At 49.1% G+C, this 17,803-nt stretch overlaps 3 protein-coding genes across 15 annotated transcripts; 1 reads left to right on the top strand and 2 right to left on the bottom strand.

Moving 5' to 3' along the window:
* Nucleotides 1-838: 838 nt before the first annotated feature.
* Lrrn4cl (LRRN4 C-terminal like) lies at nt 839-3,549 on the bottom strand. Of its 3 annotated transcripts, none has more exons than XM_071617034.1 (2): nt 3,531-3,549; nt 839-2,538 (listed from the first exon to the last, which is right to left on the bottom strand). In XM_071617034.1, the coding sequence occupies exon 2, from the start codon at nt 2,531-2,533 to the stop codon at nt 1,820-1,822; it is 714 nt and encodes a 237-aa protein (XP_071473135.1). In that variant the 5' UTR covers nt 2,534-2,538; nt 3,531-3,549; the 3' UTR covers nt 839-1,819. The 3 variants fall into 3 exon arrangements, with proteins under 3 accessions (XP_071473135.1, XP_027799922.2, XP_071473136.1); XM_027944121.2 differs by lacking the exon at nt 3,531-3,549 and adding an exon at nt 2,980-3,502; XM_071617035.1 differs by lacking the exon at nt 3,531-3,549 and adding an exon at nt 3,451-3,485.
* Nucleotides 3,550-4,268: 719 nt separating this feature from the next.
* On the bottom strand, nt 4,269-13,350 carry Bscl2 (BSCL2 lipid droplet biogenesis associated, seipin). Of its 9 annotated transcripts, XR_011708511.1 has the most exons (12): nt 13,085-13,348; nt 11,176-11,492; nt 9,964-10,045; nt 7,497-7,640; nt 6,599-6,733; nt 6,339-6,436; nt 5,617-5,758; nt 5,430-5,502; nt 5,157-5,285; nt 4,988-5,068; nt 4,809-4,891; nt 4,450-4,520 (listed from the first exon to the last, which is right to left on the bottom strand). XR_011708511.1 is itself a non-coding variant. In XM_027944271.3 (11 exons), exons 1-11 carry the CDS (start codon nt 13,172-13,174, stop codon nt 4,354-4,356), a joined length of 1,458 nt encoding a protein of 485 aa, XP_027800072.1. In that variant the 5' UTR covers nt 13,175-13,304; the 3' UTR covers nt 4,269-4,353. The 9 variants fall into 9 exon arrangements, 8 of the variants coding, with proteins under 8 accessions (XP_027800072.1, XP_027800073.1, XP_027800075.1 ...); XM_027944271.3 differs by lacking the exon at nt 4,809-4,891 and having other exon boundaries at nt 4,269-4,520; nt 13,085-13,304; XM_027944272.3 differs by lacking the exon at nt 4,809-4,891 and having other exon boundaries at nt 4,269-4,520; nt 5,436-5,502; nt 13,085-13,303.
* Gng3 (G protein subunit gamma 3) lies at nt 12,017-15,159 on the top strand. Of its 3 annotated transcripts, none has more exons than XM_027944282.2 (3): nt 12,017-12,106; nt 14,280-14,379; nt 14,653-15,159. In XM_027944282.2, exons 2-3 carry the CDS (start codon nt 14,281-14,283, stop codon nt 14,779-14,781), a joined length of 228 nt encoding a protein of 75 aa, XP_027800083.1. In that variant the 5' UTR covers nt 12,017-12,106; nt 14,280; the 3' UTR covers nt 14,782-15,159. The 3 variants fall into 3 exon arrangements, with proteins under 3 accessions (XP_027800083.1, XP_027800082.1, XP_027800084.1); XM_027944281.3 differs by lacking the exon at nt 12,017-12,106 and adding an exon at nt 13,642-13,903; XM_027944283.3 differs by lacking the exon at nt 12,017-12,106 and adding an exon at nt 14,143-14,207.
* The last annotated feature ends 2,644 nt before the right edge of the window (nt 15,160-17,803 follow it).

The following is a 17,803-nucleotide window of genomic DNA, read 5'->3' as shown; positions in this document are numbered from 1 at the left end:
AACCAGTAAAGGTGAGGTTTATACTATGTAGCAACACAAAACAGGCTTTTCTATACCCAGCTTTCTTTTTTCTTTCTTTCCTTTCTTTCTTTCTTTCCAGTTCTGGGGATTAAACTCAAAGGTGCTCTTCAACTGACCTACATTCCCAACACTTTTTAATTTATTTCATTTCATTTATTTACTTATTTATTGTGGTGCTGGTGATTGAACCCAGGGCTTTGTACATGCAAGGCAAGCACTCTACCAACTGAGCTTTCCCCACCCTTTTTAAAATATTTTTTTAGTTGCAGATGGACATAGTACCTTTATTTTATTTATTTATGTGGTACTGAGACTTGAACCCAGTGCTACTCACATGCTAGGCAAGTGTTCTGCCACTGAGCTACTCAACCCTATCCCCCCGCCCCTCCTTTTTTGAGACAAGCCTTCCCTAAATTGCAGAGGCTGGCCTCAAACTTGTGATCTTTTCACCTCAGCTTATGGTAGCTGGAATTATAGGTGCTACATTCACTTAATTTAAAGATAAATTCAAGATGTGATTGCCTGAGGCATGCCTGTAATCCCAGTGGCTTGGGAGGCTGAGGCAAGAGGATCACAAGTTCAAGGCAGCCTCAGCAATTTAGTGAGACCCTAAGCAATTTAGCAGGCCCTGTCTCAAAATAAAAATTAAAAGGGCTGGGGATGCGGCTCAGTAGTTAAGTGCCCTGGATTCAACCCCCATTACCAATAAATAAATAAATAAATAAATAGAAAGTATGTATATGACTATGAAAAATAGATATCTACACAGAGAATTGAAGGGATCATGAAAAGTGACAATTTCTTTTAAATTTCCTTTAATGTTATCACAGTTGGTATACAATAAACACAAATGGGGGATTCCTTGATATTACTGTTGATTTGTCTTATTTTAATTAGCAAGAGCACTAATGAACTTGTGCCCAACAAAGGCTCGGGGCTTCCTTCTCTTCTGTTATCCCATCTCAGTCCTTAATCTCCACCCTCCTCAGAAACAGACTCTGATCCAGATATGCTCATCGGGTAACTTGAGGAAAGGTCAAAGAAGACTGTGGCTCCAATCAGAAAATCTTATCCTGCAGAAGCTTATTCTAGAATGCCACTTAGGCTATGCAAAGTGCCAAAGTGGCAGTGTCTTTTTGTCCCCCCCCCCCCCACCTTCTGAGGATTGAACCCAGGGGTATTCTACCACTGAGCTACTTCCCCAGTCCCTTTTTTTTATTTTTTAGTTTAAAACAGAGCCTTGTTAAATTGTCCAGGCCACCAAGCCCAAGAGCAGAACCCTTTGAGGGTGTATGACAGGGGCTGACTTACGGCAGCCAAAGGGCAAATCTGGCCTGCTCACTGACATATAAGACCCATAAGACCTATGAGCTAAGAATGGGTTTTACATTTTTTAATGGTTATATTTTAAATGACTAGATAAGTACCTACATAATATCCTCAATGTTATACTTTTTTTTTTTTTTTTTTTTTTTTTGGGGGGGGGGTGCTGGGGACTGAACCCAGGGCCTTGTGCATGTGAGACAAGCACTCTACCAACTGAGTTATGTCCCCAGTCCCCTCAATGTTATACTCTTAAACATACAAAACCTACTTAATAACTCTCTGACCCTCTCCACTTGTCTAGCTTTCAGGCAGGAACAAAGTGGCAAGCCCTGACCTAAATAAACTCTCAGTTCAGAGACCCCCAGCTGCGGCCCAGTTGTCTGGCGCCAGGCGGCAGCGGGCTGGCCCTTCTGGGAGCCAGCTGGTGCTCCATGTGGGGCTGGGCTGCGCGGGGAAGTCCCCCAGACCCTCATCAGAGCGCCCCTGCGGCTTGGGCGGTGGCTGCGCGGCGCGGGCAGCCCCAGCGCTCGCGGAGGCAGAAGTGCCAGATCAGGGCGACGCAGCTTAGCAGAGCCAGGGCTGTGCCCACCCCCACGGCCGCGTGGATTAGGGTGACCGGTCTGGGTGGCACGGTGAGCCGGCCGCAGGGCCCGAAGGCCGGGAAGGATACCTCCTCGAGGTCCTCCCCACCTGCCTGAGACACGCGGCTCTCCCCGGCCTCATTACCAGCCACCACGCAAACCACATAAGCGCCCCCAGGCTTAAGTCCCTTCAGTTCTGCTCTGCGGACCGTAGTGTTGAGTAGGGGGCCCTTCTGCGGAGCCCCGCTGCCTTCCCAAAGCAGCAGCCGGTAGTGGTGGACCGGGGAGGAGGGGGCACACCAGTGGACCTCGGCGCGGCCCTCTTCGGCCACAATGCGCACTTCTCCTAGGCGTGGCGGGTCCGGAGGCCGGGCAGGGCTGGACAGCCCCGGGCACAGGCAGGCCACCGGCCTGGCCTTCTGCAACTCATTGCAGGGCACCTGCAGGTGGCGGCAACGGTCGTAGTCACAGGGGACAGCCAGGAAAGGTGTGCTCACCGTCTCATCTTCCTCCTCTTCCTCGAAGTCTTGAGGAGTCAAGGGCTGAGCTTTGGGAACCGACAAGGTCAGGGCTAGGAGCCACAGAAGGCAGAGAGAGCCCAGCATGGAGTCTGGAAGGGAAAGGGTGAATAGGTAAAGGCTGTCATCCGTGCCTTAGGGCCCCTGCCTGGATAGAACCCAAACACAACAGGGAACCCAGATGATAAAATAGGTAAGAAGAAGACCAGCTTCTCTTGACAAATGTTCCAAGTTACATGTTTGATTTTGGACAAAATGAAGCTATGGTCTGATATATATCAGAGAAACACATGTGAGCAGCAACATTCGAAGTGCTAGAAAGTTAATGAATAAACAAAATGCTGGGAGGAGAAGGAGGGGAAAGGATTTACTCAGCCAAGAAAGGTGGTAGAATTCCCAGCTGCCACCCAGAGAAAAGATCTAAGTAAACCGAGGATCAGTCAGCAAGACATGCAAAAACCCAACAGGAAGACAAAGTGAGAAAAGACAAAACCGGAGGAGGAAACCAGGATCCTGGACTCTTCATTCCCCACCTGTTATCTGTGTGAATCCTGTCCAAGGAGTCCAGGACCCCACCTGATCGCTCTGGCCCACAGCAGCCCCTCACTAGCGGGGAGACCTTGAGGGAGTGGGAATCTGCAACCAGATGTCTGGGGCTATCAGGTTGAGGAGTCCTGAGGATAGTAGGCCGCGCTGCCTGCACTGTCAGGTTGTATCTTCAATTTTCTTTTGGCTGAAAGCTTTTGTACCCTTCAACTCTGATGTCACTACCTGGCCCCCTTCTCCACTCCCCTCCCCACTGAGTGCCAAGAAGAGGGCTGGTCCGCTCAGAGGGCCTGAGTCACGGGGCCAGGGTGGGGAAAGCCATGCACAGCAGTTTCAGCTGGAGCTCAGGATGCCTGGGTTCTGACAGAGGAGTGGAATGTGGAAAGTGGCCAGGAGCTGAGAATCCAAAGGCTGAAGTCATGTGAAGGGATGGGGAGGGAAATATTGGAGAGGGCCACCTGGCTGGTATAAGAGAGGAAAACAGCTGTGGACAGCATGGGGCCTGGGTTACAAAACGCTGTTTTGGTAAAAATCATACCACATGTATGGCAGTCATTTCCTGTCTTCTGTCTCCCAATGGACAGAGATGGGAGGGGTGTAGGAGCCAGAATGATGTATTCTAGCTCTTCAGACCCGCCCTAAATTATCCCCCTTCCATGAGACAAGTCACATGGATGAAGCGGGAAGCCTGCTAGTGGCCAGGATAAATTTTCTCCTTGTACTTCTTAGACTGTGGAAACAACTGCGCCTGAAACAGTCCAGGTCTGCAGGTCTTCCTGTGGGGCAGAGTTCCTTTAAGGGGCAGAGTTGAAGGTGCCTGGGGCACGCATGGCTGGCCTTCTTTCTTTGGGTAGGGGAGACTGAACTCAGGGATATAGCTCAGTGATAAAATGTCCTATCTTTTTTTAATTTTAATTTTTTGGTACTGGGGATTGAGCTCAGGGGCACTCAAACACTGAGCCACATCCTCAGCCCTATCTTGTATTTTATTTAGAGACAGGGTCTCACTGAGTTGCTTAATGCCTCACCATTGCTGAGACTGGCTTTGAACCATGATCCTCCTGTCTCAGCCTCCCAAGCCACTGGGATTACAGGTGTGCGCCACTGCGCCTGGCTTTATTTTTTGAACAGGGTCTCTGTAAGTTGCTGAGGCTGGCCTTGAACTTGTGATCCTTCTGCCTCAGAGTTAGAGTTGCTGATCTACAGGCTATGTCTCCATGCCTGGCTGGACACAGGGTTTCAAATGGGCCTAAATCTACTTCAAAGAGTCAGGAAGCAGCTGGCACAAAATAGTTTATTGAAGGGAACACAAGGGGAGATCCCAGGTGGGAAAGTGCTGGAATGTGAGGAATCTGTCCTCTTTAGGAGCTGGAGCAGGTGGGGCGCTGTCTCAGAGCACCCATAGAGGGCTCAGAGCTGCCCAGAGTCTCAGGGGCAGGGGCAGACGCAGGGGCAGGGGCAGAAGCAGAGGCAGAAGCAGGCAGGTTGGCGTCAGTCAGCAGAGCAGCATCTTCCCAGGAGCCTGAACCTGGGCCAGGAAAAACCAAAAAAGGAAAAACCAAAAAATCTCAAATGCGATATCAAATTAACCCAGGGTCCTACTCCATCCAGCCCATGCATTCCAGTGTTGGGGACCGCAAAACAAGTCAAGATGGCGCCTGGCAGTTTGCCAGGAGGAGTGGTTTGTGAAGCAAACCACTCCAATAAGGAATCCCCACCAAGCCATTAGGATGGTGGGGATTCCTTATTGGCTGACTGCTGTATCTAGATGATGCTAATTGAGTCAAGCTGTGTGTAATCAGTTAGGTATATATACCTCTGCTGTTCTGCAATAAAGCAGCTCCCGCTACCTTGGGTGCCCGCTACCTTGAGTTCCCGCTCAGTTCCCGCTGAGTTTCCCTACAATAAAGCAGTTCCCGCTTCAACCTTCAAGTTGCTTGTCACCTCCCGGTTATTTTGCCCAGCCGGACTGCGGCATTCCAGGGTGCCCCTCACCATCACTGGCCTCCCGCTCCAGCTCCTCCTCTCCACTCAGGGGCTGCTGGTCTGGTTTCTCCTCCTCAGACAGCTGACCCTCTGTGGCCAAGAGTAGGGCTGAGTCAGACCCAGATGCTGAAGGACAGGGCTGAGATGTCAGGAAGGAGGGATTACTGCTGCACCATACCTGTCCCTGAGGGATCTTCAGGGCTCTCACCATCTTCTGTCACATCTGACAGTTGAGTTGACTCCTCCTGTCCTTCAGGCCCTGCTCCTCCAAAATAAGTAGAGGACAGGATGGGTAGGGTGGCTGTGCCTAGGGGGCAGTGCCTACGTCACCTCCTTCAGCCTCCTCTTCCACCCTTAGCTCAGCATGTGAGTGCTTTTATGCCTCACACTGGAGGCAGGCAGCTCTGCTTGCCTAACCACCTCACCTCCCTAACAGCCCCTCAAACAACACCTTTACCAGGCTGATGAGTAGAGATCCTTCGTTGGCCTTCCTTCTGGGAAGTCTCTCTTTTTCGGATATTAACCTGTAGAAGAGAAAGGACTGAGCAGTGAGTACTGACTTTCCTCACCAGAGATGTCCCTGCCCACCCAAATAAACATCCTCAAAGGAAGAAAAAGGGGTCACTGCCCCTTGCAACCTGCAAAGAGAAGCGATGTCGGGGCCAGATGCCCCCCCACACCCACTGCATGTAGCTGAAGAGCACAATGACGCTGAGGAAGGTAAAGTTGCTGGCAACACCTATGAAGGCGCAGGTCATCGGGAAGTTGTATAGCAGGTACCTGAGGCAGGAAATAGCAACAGGAGTGGAGCAGCCATTACCAAACAGCACCAACTTTCTAATTTCCCAAGCAACTCAACTGAGTTTGGTTAGAGCTAGCCTCTGCCTCCATGTTCCCTGCCCACCCCCTCCCAATTATCAGACCTTGCTGCATCAAGCACTAATAAAGACTAAGGACTCTGGGTAGTCTCAGCATTGCAGGGCCACAGGCAATGGCCTTGATTTTGGCCAATTCTGCTAAGCAAATGAATCAAGACAGTAGCATGTATGTATAGTTTACCTTATTTTTGAAATGGGACTTTTACTATGTTGCTCAGGCTTACCTTTAACTTGTAATCTTCCTATCTCAGCCTCCCAAATAGCTGGGATTTAGGCATGAACCACAATGCCAGACTCATACAGGTATTTTTGACGTTTCCCTGGGAGCCAATATGCTAATGTGCAGCAAGGGCAAGAATCTCTGGCCTTTGAAAAACTCAAACCAATGCTGCTCTGTTAACCTATTACCTTTACTTGGGAAACTCTTCATTTAAGGACAGCATCCAGGAGAGCTGTCAAGGTCTATTTCAGTGGTTCCTCACCTGAGCCCAGTGAAATGGGCATGGATGCGAAGGTAGGCTCCATACATCTGGATACGCTTGCTGTGGATCTCAATAATTGCTCCAGTTGTTGGCACATACTAAGAGGGGTGGAGAGAGGGCAGCATCAAGCCAGGGTCTTGATACTGTCACTCTTGATCCTACCAGCCCCATCTGAAGCCTGCTCTGAAACCAGAGGCTCCTGGAATACAATTCTGGGCTGACAAGAGGGCGGTCTCCTGGTCAGCCTTCACCTCACTCACCGAGTTCTCTCTATAGTCCGCATAGAGTTCCACCTCCAGGAGCTGCTTCTGCTCAGCAAAGCCAAACAGAAGGAGGCTAGAGAAGACCAGCGTGTCAAGCATCTGGAGCAGGTCTGAGCGGTAATGCAGCATCACCTGCCAGGGCCAGGAGGCAGAAATTGGGGTCAGGTATCCAGGTTCCCACAGCTTTCCCCTATCCCTGAGCGGTCCATGCAGGCTGCTCCTCCCTCAGGCTCCCTGCTCCTCACCTCCACTTCCTATTCCCCTGTGTCCACTAAACCATTCCACCTACTCAACCTCTGCCCATGACTGACCACATTTCTCCATTCCAGTACAGCAAAGGCCCCTCCTCTAAGACACCTTTCCAGGTGAAGTGTAACATTGTCTCTGCCTTTCCCCAAAACAGTTCTGTCATCCAGGATGGGATCCAAACCCCAGCACATCATCTGCTTTCCCCCAAGACAGACATTCATGATGAGGTTCTACTGACAGTTCATGCAACAGTGAGATCCCAATGTTGATTAAACATCGAACTGCATTCACATTTCCTCCTACAGTCCTGATCGAGGCAGTTACTATGGTACCCATTTTATACTACTTTATGCCTCGTGAGTTGTCTGATGTTCCGTGGCTGGCATGTTTCTGGTGAGGATCTATCCGCATGGCTCTAGATCTGTTTTCTGAGAGCTGCTCTACTCTTCACGTCTACTCCAAAGCTGGATGTGCTCATGATGTGCTAGGGAGTTTGGAAAATGTTTGTCTTGGTAAGCAGATTTCTCCTCCCTTATCCTGACGTGTCCTCTGACCTCGTGCCAAGATTTTCTCCTGAAGCCCTACCCAGATATTCTGACTCTGCCATCATTCTTCACAACTTCCCAGACAGGCCATGAATACTTACCGAACGGGAAGAGGTGGAGATGATTCGGCCACCTCTGGTGTAGCATGAAACAGTGACCAAAAACATGCCCAAATCTTGATTCACAGGAGACTCTGGCAATTCAAGCTCTAAGGTGATGCGATATGGCTGTCCATACATCAGCACCTGCCCAAAGTAGCCCCCATTTCATTTCAAAAACTGTTTTTTTTTTTTAAATTATACTGTCCAAGTTCTATCTTCCAAATAGTCTGCCACCCCATTGGTTAGCCCAAAGGCCTTCCAATGGTTTGTCCAGATAAGGTGCTGCCCCCTTCTGGTGGCTGGGTACCTCCACTTCCATATCCTATTGGCTCTTCTGAATCAGTCCGAAAGGCTGTGTCATATTTCTTTCCCAAAAGTGAACGGTCATGTTGCCAACTGGGCCATCTGTGACTCAGGCCTGTGCACTGGTGAGGCTGTCCCTCTTGGGATCAGCTGCCCTCAATGTTATTAATTAACCAAGCACCAGAAGTGCTCAGCCTCCCTAGCCAGCTCTCTCACAATCATTGTTAGCAGCAGCATCTTGATGTCATTCTGGGTCCCTAATCTTTTTTTTTTTTTTTTAAATATACCTTTATTTATTTATTTAAAAGTATTTTTCTAGTTGTTGATAGACTTTTATTTTATTTTTGTGTGTGTGTGTGTGGTGCTGGGGATTGAACCCGGGGTCTTGTGCATGCTAGGCAAGCACTCTACCAACTGAGCTATATCCCCAGCCCTATTTTATTCTTTTATATGCGGTGCTGACAATCGAACCCAGTTCCTTATACATGCCAGGCAAGTGTGCTACCGCTGAGCCCCAGCCCCAGACCCTTATTTATTTATTTTTATGTGTACTGAGGATTGAACCCAGTGCCTCATCCATGCTAGGCAACAACTCTACCACTGAACAACACCTCCAGCCTCCCTTTATCTTTTTTTTTTTTTTTTAGATAAGGTCTAAAGTTGCCCAGGCTGGCTTTAAACTCCTAAGTCAGGTGATCTTCCTACCTCAGCCTTCTAAGGAGCCAGGATTATACACCTTAATCTGGGGTTTGAGTCCCTATCTTGGTCCTGCTGGTGGGTGCCTACCATCACCCCTCATACCTTCCACAATGGGAGTTTTTCACTGGTCTAAACCTCAAAATGTTAAGGTTTTCCTAACCATTCCTATATTCTTATAATTGAATCATGTATTTATTTTTTGGTGCTAGGGATTGAATCCAGGGCCTCATACATACTAAACACATGCTCTACGACTGAATTTCACCCCCAAGCTCCTCCAACCCCCTCTAATGATTTTTGTCTAGCAGATGACCCCTCAGAGTGGTATATGAGAAATCAGAGCTAGCCAGGCATAGTGGTGCACACGTGTAATTCCAGCAACTTAAGAAGCTGAAGCAGGAGGATCACAAGTTCAAGGCCAACCTCAGCAATTTAGTGAGGCCTTTAGGTAATTTAGTGAGACCTTGTCCAAAATAAAAAAAATAAAAATGGCTGGGGATGTTTCTTAGTGATTAAGTGCCCCTGGGTTCAATCCCCAGTACTAAAAAGGAGAAAGGGTCTAGGCTAAGTTGCTGAGGCTGGCCTTGAACTCATATCTTCCTGCCTCAGTCTGTGGAGTTGCTGAGATTATAGGCATGCACCACCATGTCCAGCCTTCAAGATCCTTTTTAAGTTCAGGGATTCTATCCTTTATTAGAACTTCCACCAGCTTGCTTAGTCTTTGTATGCATTTATCAGAATTCTCAGGTTTTATTTTATTTTTTTAGACATAGATGGACCTTTATTTCATTCATTTATTTGTATGCGGTGTTGAGAATCAAACCCAGTGCCCCACACATGCTAGGCAAGTGCTCTACCACTGAGCCACAATCCCAGCCCAGAATTCTCAGTTTGTTTAAATCACAATGGCATGTGGCCAGTCCTCTGGCACAATACCCTTTGAAATAACAGGTCACATACTTATCAACTATTTCATAATTTTATATACAAGCCTTTAAAACTCTGGGATGGATGCCATTCTATTCCAATGAAACAGTTGATTTATTCACCTAAATCCAAAACACACTACTGACATTATCTAACAGATATGACCTGTCCGAAACAAGTCATGTCTCACCTGTTGAGAATGAGAATATTCCTAATGTCTGCTGCAGAAAGATCAAAACACACTATTCATTTAGATTCTAATTTCTCTTCAACTTCTGTTTCCTTCCTTTTTTTATATGTATTATTTTAGTTGTAGTTGGACACAATACCTTTATTTTATTCATTTATTTTTATGTGGTGCTGAGGATTGAACCCAGGGTCTCGCACATGCGAGGCAAGTGCTCTACCGCTAGGCCACAACCCCAGCCCCGCTTTCCTTCCTCTTGTCTCGTACTCAATCCCTGTTCTCCCCATCTTAAGCCCTACTATCTCAAGTCATCAAAACTCTAATTAACTTCCCTGTATCTCCCATACTCACCCGATCACGTCCACTTTTAGCCAGCGAGACATTGGCAACAGGAAAGGAGCAGAGTGAGGTCGTGGAGGAATCACAATCGGTCCTAAATGAGAAGGGGGAATGATACTCTGCTAAGTTAGAGTCCACTTATATCTGCAATTCTTTTGGGTTCCTAGGGTTCCTTTCTCTCCCCAATCCTTTCTGATAGGTGAACAAATGTGACCAGTAGATTCAAGATACTAGAATGATTTTTTTTTCAGACTTCCCCCCAATTCTCTTCCTGCTACTTCAGTTTATTGCCTCTCATGGGAACCTACAGATATGGTGTTTCTAAAGACTCCTTTGAAGAACTTGATAAAATATAGATTCCAGGGTCCTAACCCAGAGATTCTGATTCAGTAGTTATAGTCTGGTCCCTATTTTGAGAAAACTCCCCAAAATGGTCTATAGATGACTTTTAAAGTCATTAAACTGATAAATTGTAGGGAAAACTCTATATAGTATGTAGGTATGCAACATATACCTGGGCATGTACATACACTATTATGGCAGGAAAGATCATAGGTTTCTTAGGATCTATGTCCCCTAAAAGTTTAAGATCTACCTTAGAAATTTCAGTGCATGACTAGGGATTCAGGACAGGGGAAAAAAAAAAAAAAGATTGGACCACTGATAATAATGTCCCCTTCAGCTGATTGGTCCTATACCCATTCTTAGGAATAAGAGAAAGAATCTGACAGTGAAGGAAATGGGAAAGAATAAGGGGCCAGGCAAGTAGTAGGACTCTGGGAGTCAAGTTTTTGTACCCAGTCACCTTGTATTTCCACAATCTATTGTGCAGCAGACTATTTGGGATAGGAGGCAGTAAAGTAAAAGGCAAAGGAGATATTTCCTAATACTTCTGCTGAAAGCCAAGTGAGTTTTGAGATGCCCAAGGGGTTGGATTGGTTCAAACTTCTACAGTGGCTCTGAGAGAGGTTTGATAGAACCTAAACAGAACTGACCCGTATTTTTTAACCAGAAATAAGCGACCACAGGTAGAACTAGCACCCTAAAATCCTACCATCCCAGACCTGATCCCGCCTTGGGTTGTGGTAGGTGAGAAGTTCTGTTAGCACAACAGGCTCAAGTTTCCTCTTCTGTAAATGAGGGGACTGAAATGAATAAGCTCCAAGGGTCCTTGCAGCAATTCTCACACAGGATTCCTCCATTCTGACAGAAGTCCCCTCTCACCTATAGTAGAAATGCACAGGGCTGAGGTGGCTGACTGTCGGCATGTAGGAATAGTAGAAGGAGCCATAGAGAAAGACAGACACCCAGAGCAGGAGGAGGATGGTGCAGAAGAGTACCCCAAACTGCAGCAGCAGCCTGCGGGCACGGCCTGCCAAGACATGGCCCACTTCCTGGGCCCACAATAAGGCAGGTACTGGTGGATCATTGACCATGGCAGGGAGAGCAGGGGGTCTAGCCCCAGATTCAGGTCTTGCGTTCTTAGCTGCTCTGCCACCTGGACGCCACCCCTGGCCATGGGATGAGGCAGCTGGCGGTTCCTGGAAAAAAGAAAAAAATGAAAAAAGAATGATTCCTTCCCTTAAGCAGGTGGGGACAAAAAAGACAAGTTAATTAGACTAGGGAAACCAGAGATAGCAGGGTAAAGCAAAGTCATTTTTTTCATATGGCCTTTCTCCAAGTGGTTGGGCTTCCTAGCCAATTATTCCTTCCTTTCCCTTTAATACCTTTGCCCCAGTGTCAGTGCTTCTCAGTTGAACTCTTTCCCCAGAAGCATCTGATTTTGATGCTTGATACTCATTCATAGCTAGCAATACATAAAACAGAGAATGAGCATCTTAACATTCTCTCAAAGCAATTTTATGCCAGGCCCACGGTGCCTGCCTATAATCCCATGCTGGAGGTTGAAGTCAGCAATTTACAGAGATCCTATCTCAAACAAACAAGGGCTGGGGTGTAGCTTAGTGGTAGAGTGACCCTGGGTTCAATCATCTCTTTAACCCACACGATGACACGAATCCACAGTGCCGGGTGGTTGCAAGGAGAGGATGCACGACTTGCCTACGGTCGCACAGCAGGACTCAAAGCCAGCAGCCTAAGAGCAGTCACAATTGCCTCCCGAGCTTCTCTCCACCTCCAGCTGCGCTAGCTTCGGGTAGGTGCTCCGCACGCCCGGCAGGGCGTCTTGCAGCCAACGGCTGCTCCCCGCCAGTCCCCTCGGGCCCGGTGGTGGGCGCGGCGCGGGAGCCCCCACCTAACTGCGCCACCATGGAAACCAGCCCGCCCGCCGCCACAGCACCGCAGACTCACCAGCCTCGCGCGCTGCCGAGGCAACGGCGAGAAGGAATTTCCGGCTGTCGGAGAAGTCCCGCCCCTTTCTGCCGTCAGCCATTGCAGTCTGGGGGCGGGGCCTCATCAGGGGCGTGACCTGACAAGGGGCGGGGGCCCTGTCTCTTCCGGCCCCCCCGTCTCTCTGCAGCCCTACACCCTGGACCATAGGGGCAAGACGCCTCCCTCCAGGCTCCGAGAGATATGCCCCAGGGCATGTTCTGACTCAGCAGAGTCCCCTCAGCCTTCTGCTGGGGCACGGCCCTTTGCCCATACCCTTCACCACCGGCCACTTAACTCCCGAAGCGGGGGGGAGGGGGGGGGACGCGGGCTACGATTTTTATCCCTCAAGGCTCTTAGAAACTGTACATGTCCAAGGCGGGGAGTATTCCTTCAGGGGATGTTGTATTCTGCGGGAACCAGTCCATCCCGGGTGTTGCGCAGGTGGCCGGCCTGCTGTCACTATTTACAAGCGTGTCAATATTGCAGTCTCGCCATTGGTCTCCAGCTCTTAGTGAGTGATCAACCTCCTCTGATCCTAAGTGGACACACTCTCCCTAAAACATTAGTTTAGGTCTTGGCAGATGGCGTCTTATATTTTGTATCTATCTTAAGTTCCTTCACTTTGCAAAATCAAATGTGCGTACATCTTTGCATAATGCTGCAGGCGTGGGAGTACCTATTCAAAATGTCTGAAAATTTTCCAAATCAATACACCTTCCCTCGCTATTTGCTACCCTCCACCCTCCCCCAAGCCCACCTATTTCCAAAATATTTCCACTGACTCCCAAACAAGGCCCCTTACCTCCTCTTTGTCCAATCCTTTGATCTGGTCTCCACACACCTCTTTGCCCCCAGCTTCTCCTTCTCTTTGATCTGCCATTTCTTTAGACATCTTCCTGTCCCTGGATCTCCGACTCAAAAGTCACTTGTGGCTAGACTGTAGTGATCTAGAAGCTGATCACCTGTAGCGCGTCACATTTTCCTGGGTATGGGGAATGGAGGATTCCTGGGAGAGAAACGAAGATTCAGGTGCTAAGTGCTGTGTCAGGGTAGAGAGGAAAGGAGGAGGGGGCCGACTGCCCAGCTGATGTCAGATTTTCAAATGAGCAGGGTCCCCCACAGCCAGTAAAGACTCCACTGCAGGGGCTGTCACAGGCCTAGACCACCCCATTTGAGGGGGGAGTCTGCTTTGGCCTCAGCTCCTTTGGAGAGGGCTTTAGTCCAGGCTTGGGATGCCTGCAGTGGGGGAGGGGCAGGTAGTGAGACAGTAATAGTGGGGGTGTGCTCAGGGGATGCAAGTGGCAGCCAGACTCCCCCACTGGCCAGGCAGTTGGTATGCTCCAGGATTTGAGCAGCTCCTTCTAGCATCCTTCATCCTTCAGGTATCAGGCATCTAGGCACTGCTTGAGCTGCAGAAATTGAGACCACCCCTTCACGGACCTCAGGCCTGACCCTTTCCCAGTAGCCTTTTTTGTATTATCTGCTTCTGCATCAGATATTTTCAGCTGCAACTCCCTGCAGGGTGGGGCACCCCCCCATCTGAGGCAGTTTTTGGTGCCCCCCCTCCCCCACTGACCTTACACTCCAGGGCTGAGGCTGCTGCTGCCGCCTGCCACTTCAGGTGAGTAGGGAGCAGCTTGTTTTTTATCCCATTGGGATTCAAGGAGGGTAGGTGGGGGTGATATGCCCTCCTCATCAGGGTGGGGCTCTTTTTGGGGTTGAGGCTTTTAGAACTGGGAACACACCTGGCTTGAAGGACTGAAAAAACCTTAGATCATTTGCATGTTTGATGACCTGGGGTCCAGGCCATGTGGCCCACCGTCTCCTATTTTTCCACTGAGGAAGACAGGGATGGGACAGGCAACCAGAGAGGGTTGGGATAAGAGGGAAACAAAATATTGGGGCATGACTCCACCCTTGTAAAGGTTGGTGAGGAGTAAGCACAGAGGGGGCCTTTTAGCTGAGACAGCTCTGAACTGTCACTCTCTTTTCTCCAGGATGAAAGGGGAGACTCCTGTGAACAGCACCATGAGTATTGGGCAAGCTCGCAAGATGGTGGAACAGCTAAAGATTGAGGCCAGCCTGTGCCGGATAAAGGTGGGTGGGACCCTGGCTTGATTAGTTGGCCAGGCCTTACTGTGTGGTAGGTTTCCAAACCTCCTGATAAGAGATGCTTCTTTCCTCGACTTCCTGAGGTTAGGGGAGGAGGCTGGGGCTCTGCTAGGAGAGCTAACCCCAGGTTTCTGTGGGGATGAGGGAGAAGACAGTCTCAAGGAGCCCTACCCATGGTAAAAGATACCCCCTTTGGAAAGAGGCTGTAGTCCCTTTCAAGGGTTCTGGCTAACTTCCCTTCTTATGGCTGTGTCCTAGGTGTCCAAGGCAGCAGCAGACCTGATGACTTACTGTGATGCCCACGCTTGTGAGGATCCCCTCATCACTCCTGTGCCCACTTCGGAGAACCCCTTCAGAGAAAAGAAGTTCTTCTGTGCCCTCCTCTGAGCTACTTAGTTCCTACTCTCCTCACCTTTCCCTCTCCGTCCTTCCTTAGGTCGGTAACTGTGGAGAGCTTCAGAGGCTCCCCGCAGCCCATTCCTACCCTTGCCCCGCCCTGTGAGGTTATCTGAAGCACAAGACCCTGCTCACCCACATCGACCCCTCTCCTCACCCTCTGCGGCCAACCCCAAGCAACCCGTGACTAGGGCACTCTTAGCTCTACGATCAGAGAGGTTTCTGCCAAACTGCCAGCGTCCTGTCCACGTCCCTCTGTGACCCGTTCAGACAATGGAGAGAGGGACGCGCCAGGTGCCTGCTCTCAGTCACACCGGGAGCTACTGGAAGGTTAAAGCCATTTAAAGAATAAATTCATCCAGAACCTCAGAGGGCAGCTCCTGTGTTAGCATTCTTGGGGTAGAGGATCCTAGACAACAGATTTGCCATACCCCGGAAACAGGGCCAAAGAAGGTTAGACGTTGTCAAGGATGGGAGCTCAGCGGGGCCGGGGTGGCGGCGCATCGCCACTGGGAGAGGTGTTCCAGCGGACACTCAGAAGCTGCGGGGATCGTACACACACCCACACGCGCGCGCACACAGAAGGCAAGTAAGCATGAAACAGACTGAACAGGGTAGGTTTAGGGGGCTGCGGGAAGGTAGTTGCTGGCCGACCCTCCCTTAGGAGCGGAGGGGCGGGGCGCGCGGGGCGGGGCGGACCGGGCACCGCACCGGGGCCGCTTTGTGCTAAGATGGCTGCGCCCGCTGTGTCGCCCAACATGGCTGCCGCCTGGCCGCGCCAACATGGCGGCCTCCACACCCGGCGGCCCGCCGTACGGGATGCTCTCAAAATGGCGGTGCCCGGAACATCGGGCGCTCCCAATATGGACCCTTCTGTGTTCGTCGATCTCAAAATGGCTGCTCCTACCCTTACGAATTCGGTGCCTGCACCCCGCAGTTTTGAACCCGACGACCGCCGCGTGGTGTCCAAGGCACACGGGCAGCCATAAGGATGGATCATGGGACAAAAGGGCTCCAGTTAGCAAGCGTGGCCAGCGCTGATCGCGTGGATTTTAGGGGAAAAATGAAGGTTTCTGTATCTCGCCAAGTAGACTCCCTTTGAGGCGGCAATGCAAAATAGGGGTCTCTTCCTGGCACCATCTTTTTGGCGCAGGCCTGTAATCCCCGCGAGTAAAGAAGCTGATGCAGGGGGATGGCAAGTTCAGGCCAGTCTCAGCAACTCAGCAAAGCCCTAAGTAATGTAATACGATGCTGACTCAAGATAAAAAATAAAAATGGTCAGGGATGTGGCTCAGCAGTTAAGTGCCCAGGGGTTCAATCTCTGATACCAAACAAGGCAAAACAAACAAACAAAAAACATCTGTAACTTTGTTTTTTTGTGGTGCTAGGGATCGAACCCAGGGCCTAGAGCATGCAAGGGAAGCACTCTACCAACTGAGCTATATCCCCAGCCCAGCATCCCAATATCTCATTAACTTAAGGGACCCATTCTTCCTGGGAAAAGCCTAGGCCAACTCTTGTTTTGTGCCTGGACATGCTTGGAGTATAGAGAGGCTGACCTGCTGTAGTAGTAAGGTGACCTGTATTCAGATATAACCTTTCACCCCAGCTTCCCCACCCCTTCTCACAGGAAATCAACAAGGGGAGAGGAAGAGAGGAAACCAAAGGAATAGAGAGTATTTTATCAGCAATTCCAAAAGATGACCTCATGAGCTCCAAGGGTACCCTTGAAACAGCAGCATTTCACTGTTGATGGAATTTCTGAGCCCTAACAGATTCTGGAGGCCATCTAATTAATTCCCTCCCCCTGTAGGCTAAGAAACAGAAAATAACCTGGTTGCACTCCAAACCCCATTTTGTTCAGAAAATCTGCTTAGTTCCTTCTGTTACTTGTGAAAACTACAGGAAGGCTCAGGTCTGTCATAATTCCTGCATGCTGACAATGCCTGGCACATAGCAGCCACTCAATGAATGGATTGTACTGTGAAGTGACAAGCAGAGCATAGAGAATAAGAACCCTTCCCTTTTCCTGCTGCATCACAGTGCTGGGCAAATTCCAGGAGAGTAACTGAAAATTTCCACACCAGCTCAGCCTTGGTAAAAAGCCAAATGTGCTCAATAAATGTAACCTTGGCATTAGGTTAAAAAAAAAAAATCACTCTGGTTGGGGGGAAAATAGCGCTAGGCAGTTACTATAGACAGGCACAAATTATAAATAACCATTAAAAACAACACATTAGGGCTAGGGGGATAGCTCAGTGGTATCACACTTACCTATCATTTATGAGACGGGTTCAAACCTTAGCACCTGGGTGGGGTGATAATTAATTTAGCTCTAACAATAAATGCCCAGTGAATAGGCAGTGATCAAAATCAAGAATGACATTTAAGGTACAGGTTTTTTTTTTTTAAGTTGTAAACAAACATACCTTTATTTATTTTTTTAATGTGGCACTGAGGATGGAACCCAGTGCCTCACACATGCAAAGCAAGCGCTCTACCACTGAGCTACAACCCTAGTCCCTAGGGTACAAAGTTTTAAGACCCTGAAATCTGAATGTGTCACCTACAGAAGCGGAGGTTTGTTAAAACAGTGTCTACATTAATACCACTCAGACATGGTATATACTAAGAGCCTATGATCTGTCAGCCTTAATGATGAACAACCCCACCATTAGAAATTGCAGTTACAGGGCTGGGAGTTTGGCTCAGTTGTAGAGTGCTGGCCTAGCTCTGGGTTCCATCCTCAGTACCGCCAAAAAAAAAAAAAAAAAAAAAAAAGCACCCCCAAATATCTGTTGAACGAGTAGGCTTTTCCTCCAAGGTAGTCATCACTCATAAATAAATAAACTTATTTCCTTTCATATATGGACCCTTACATTTAACCCCAAATATCCAATGATTTTATCACAGTCCAAGTATACAGAGGTGAAGTTAAAATTTATTTTCTTCTACTCTAATGGCTCAAGCTCTTAGCATAATCAAGAGCTAAGAACCCTGGCCCCCTCACCGC

The sequence above is a fragment of the Marmota flaviventris genome, chromosome 9 (genome assembly GCF_047511675.1).
Source record: "Marmota flaviventris isolate mMarFla1 chromosome 9, mMarFla1.hap1, whole genome shotgun sequence".
NCBI lineage: Eukaryota > Metazoa > Chordata > Mammalia > Rodentia > Sciuridae > Marmota > Marmota flaviventris.
This window is presented reverse-complemented; position numbering and strand designations above follow the sequence as displayed.

Bases quoted from the DNA above. Each gene is read 5' to 3' on its own strand.
- Lrrn4cl (XM_071617034.1), bottom strand. From the start codon at position 2,533: ATGCTGGGCTCTCTCTGCCTTCTGTGGCTCCTAGCCCTGACCTTGTCG.
- Bscl2 (XM_027944271.3), bottom strand. From the start codon at position 13,174: ATGTCTAAAGAAATGGCAGATCAAAGAGAAGGAGAAGCTGGGGGCAAA. The intron at 6,734-7,496 runs GTAAGTATTCAT...TGGCCCTGGCAG, and splicing joins TCTCCACCTCTTCCCGTTCG to GTGATGCTGCATTACCGCTC. The intron at 5,286-5,429 runs GTGTTGTTTGAG...ACTGCCCCCTAG, and splicing joins TACTCATCAGCCTGGTAAAG to GCACAGCCACCCTACCCATC.
- Gng3 (XM_027944282.2), top strand. From the start codon at position 14,281: ATGAAAGGGGAGACTCCTGTGAACAGCACCATGAGTATTGGGCAAGCT. The intron at 14,380-14,652 runs GTGGGTGGGACC...GCTGTGTCCTAG, and splicing joins CCAGCCTGTGCCGGATAAAG to GTGTCCAAGGCAGCAGCAGA.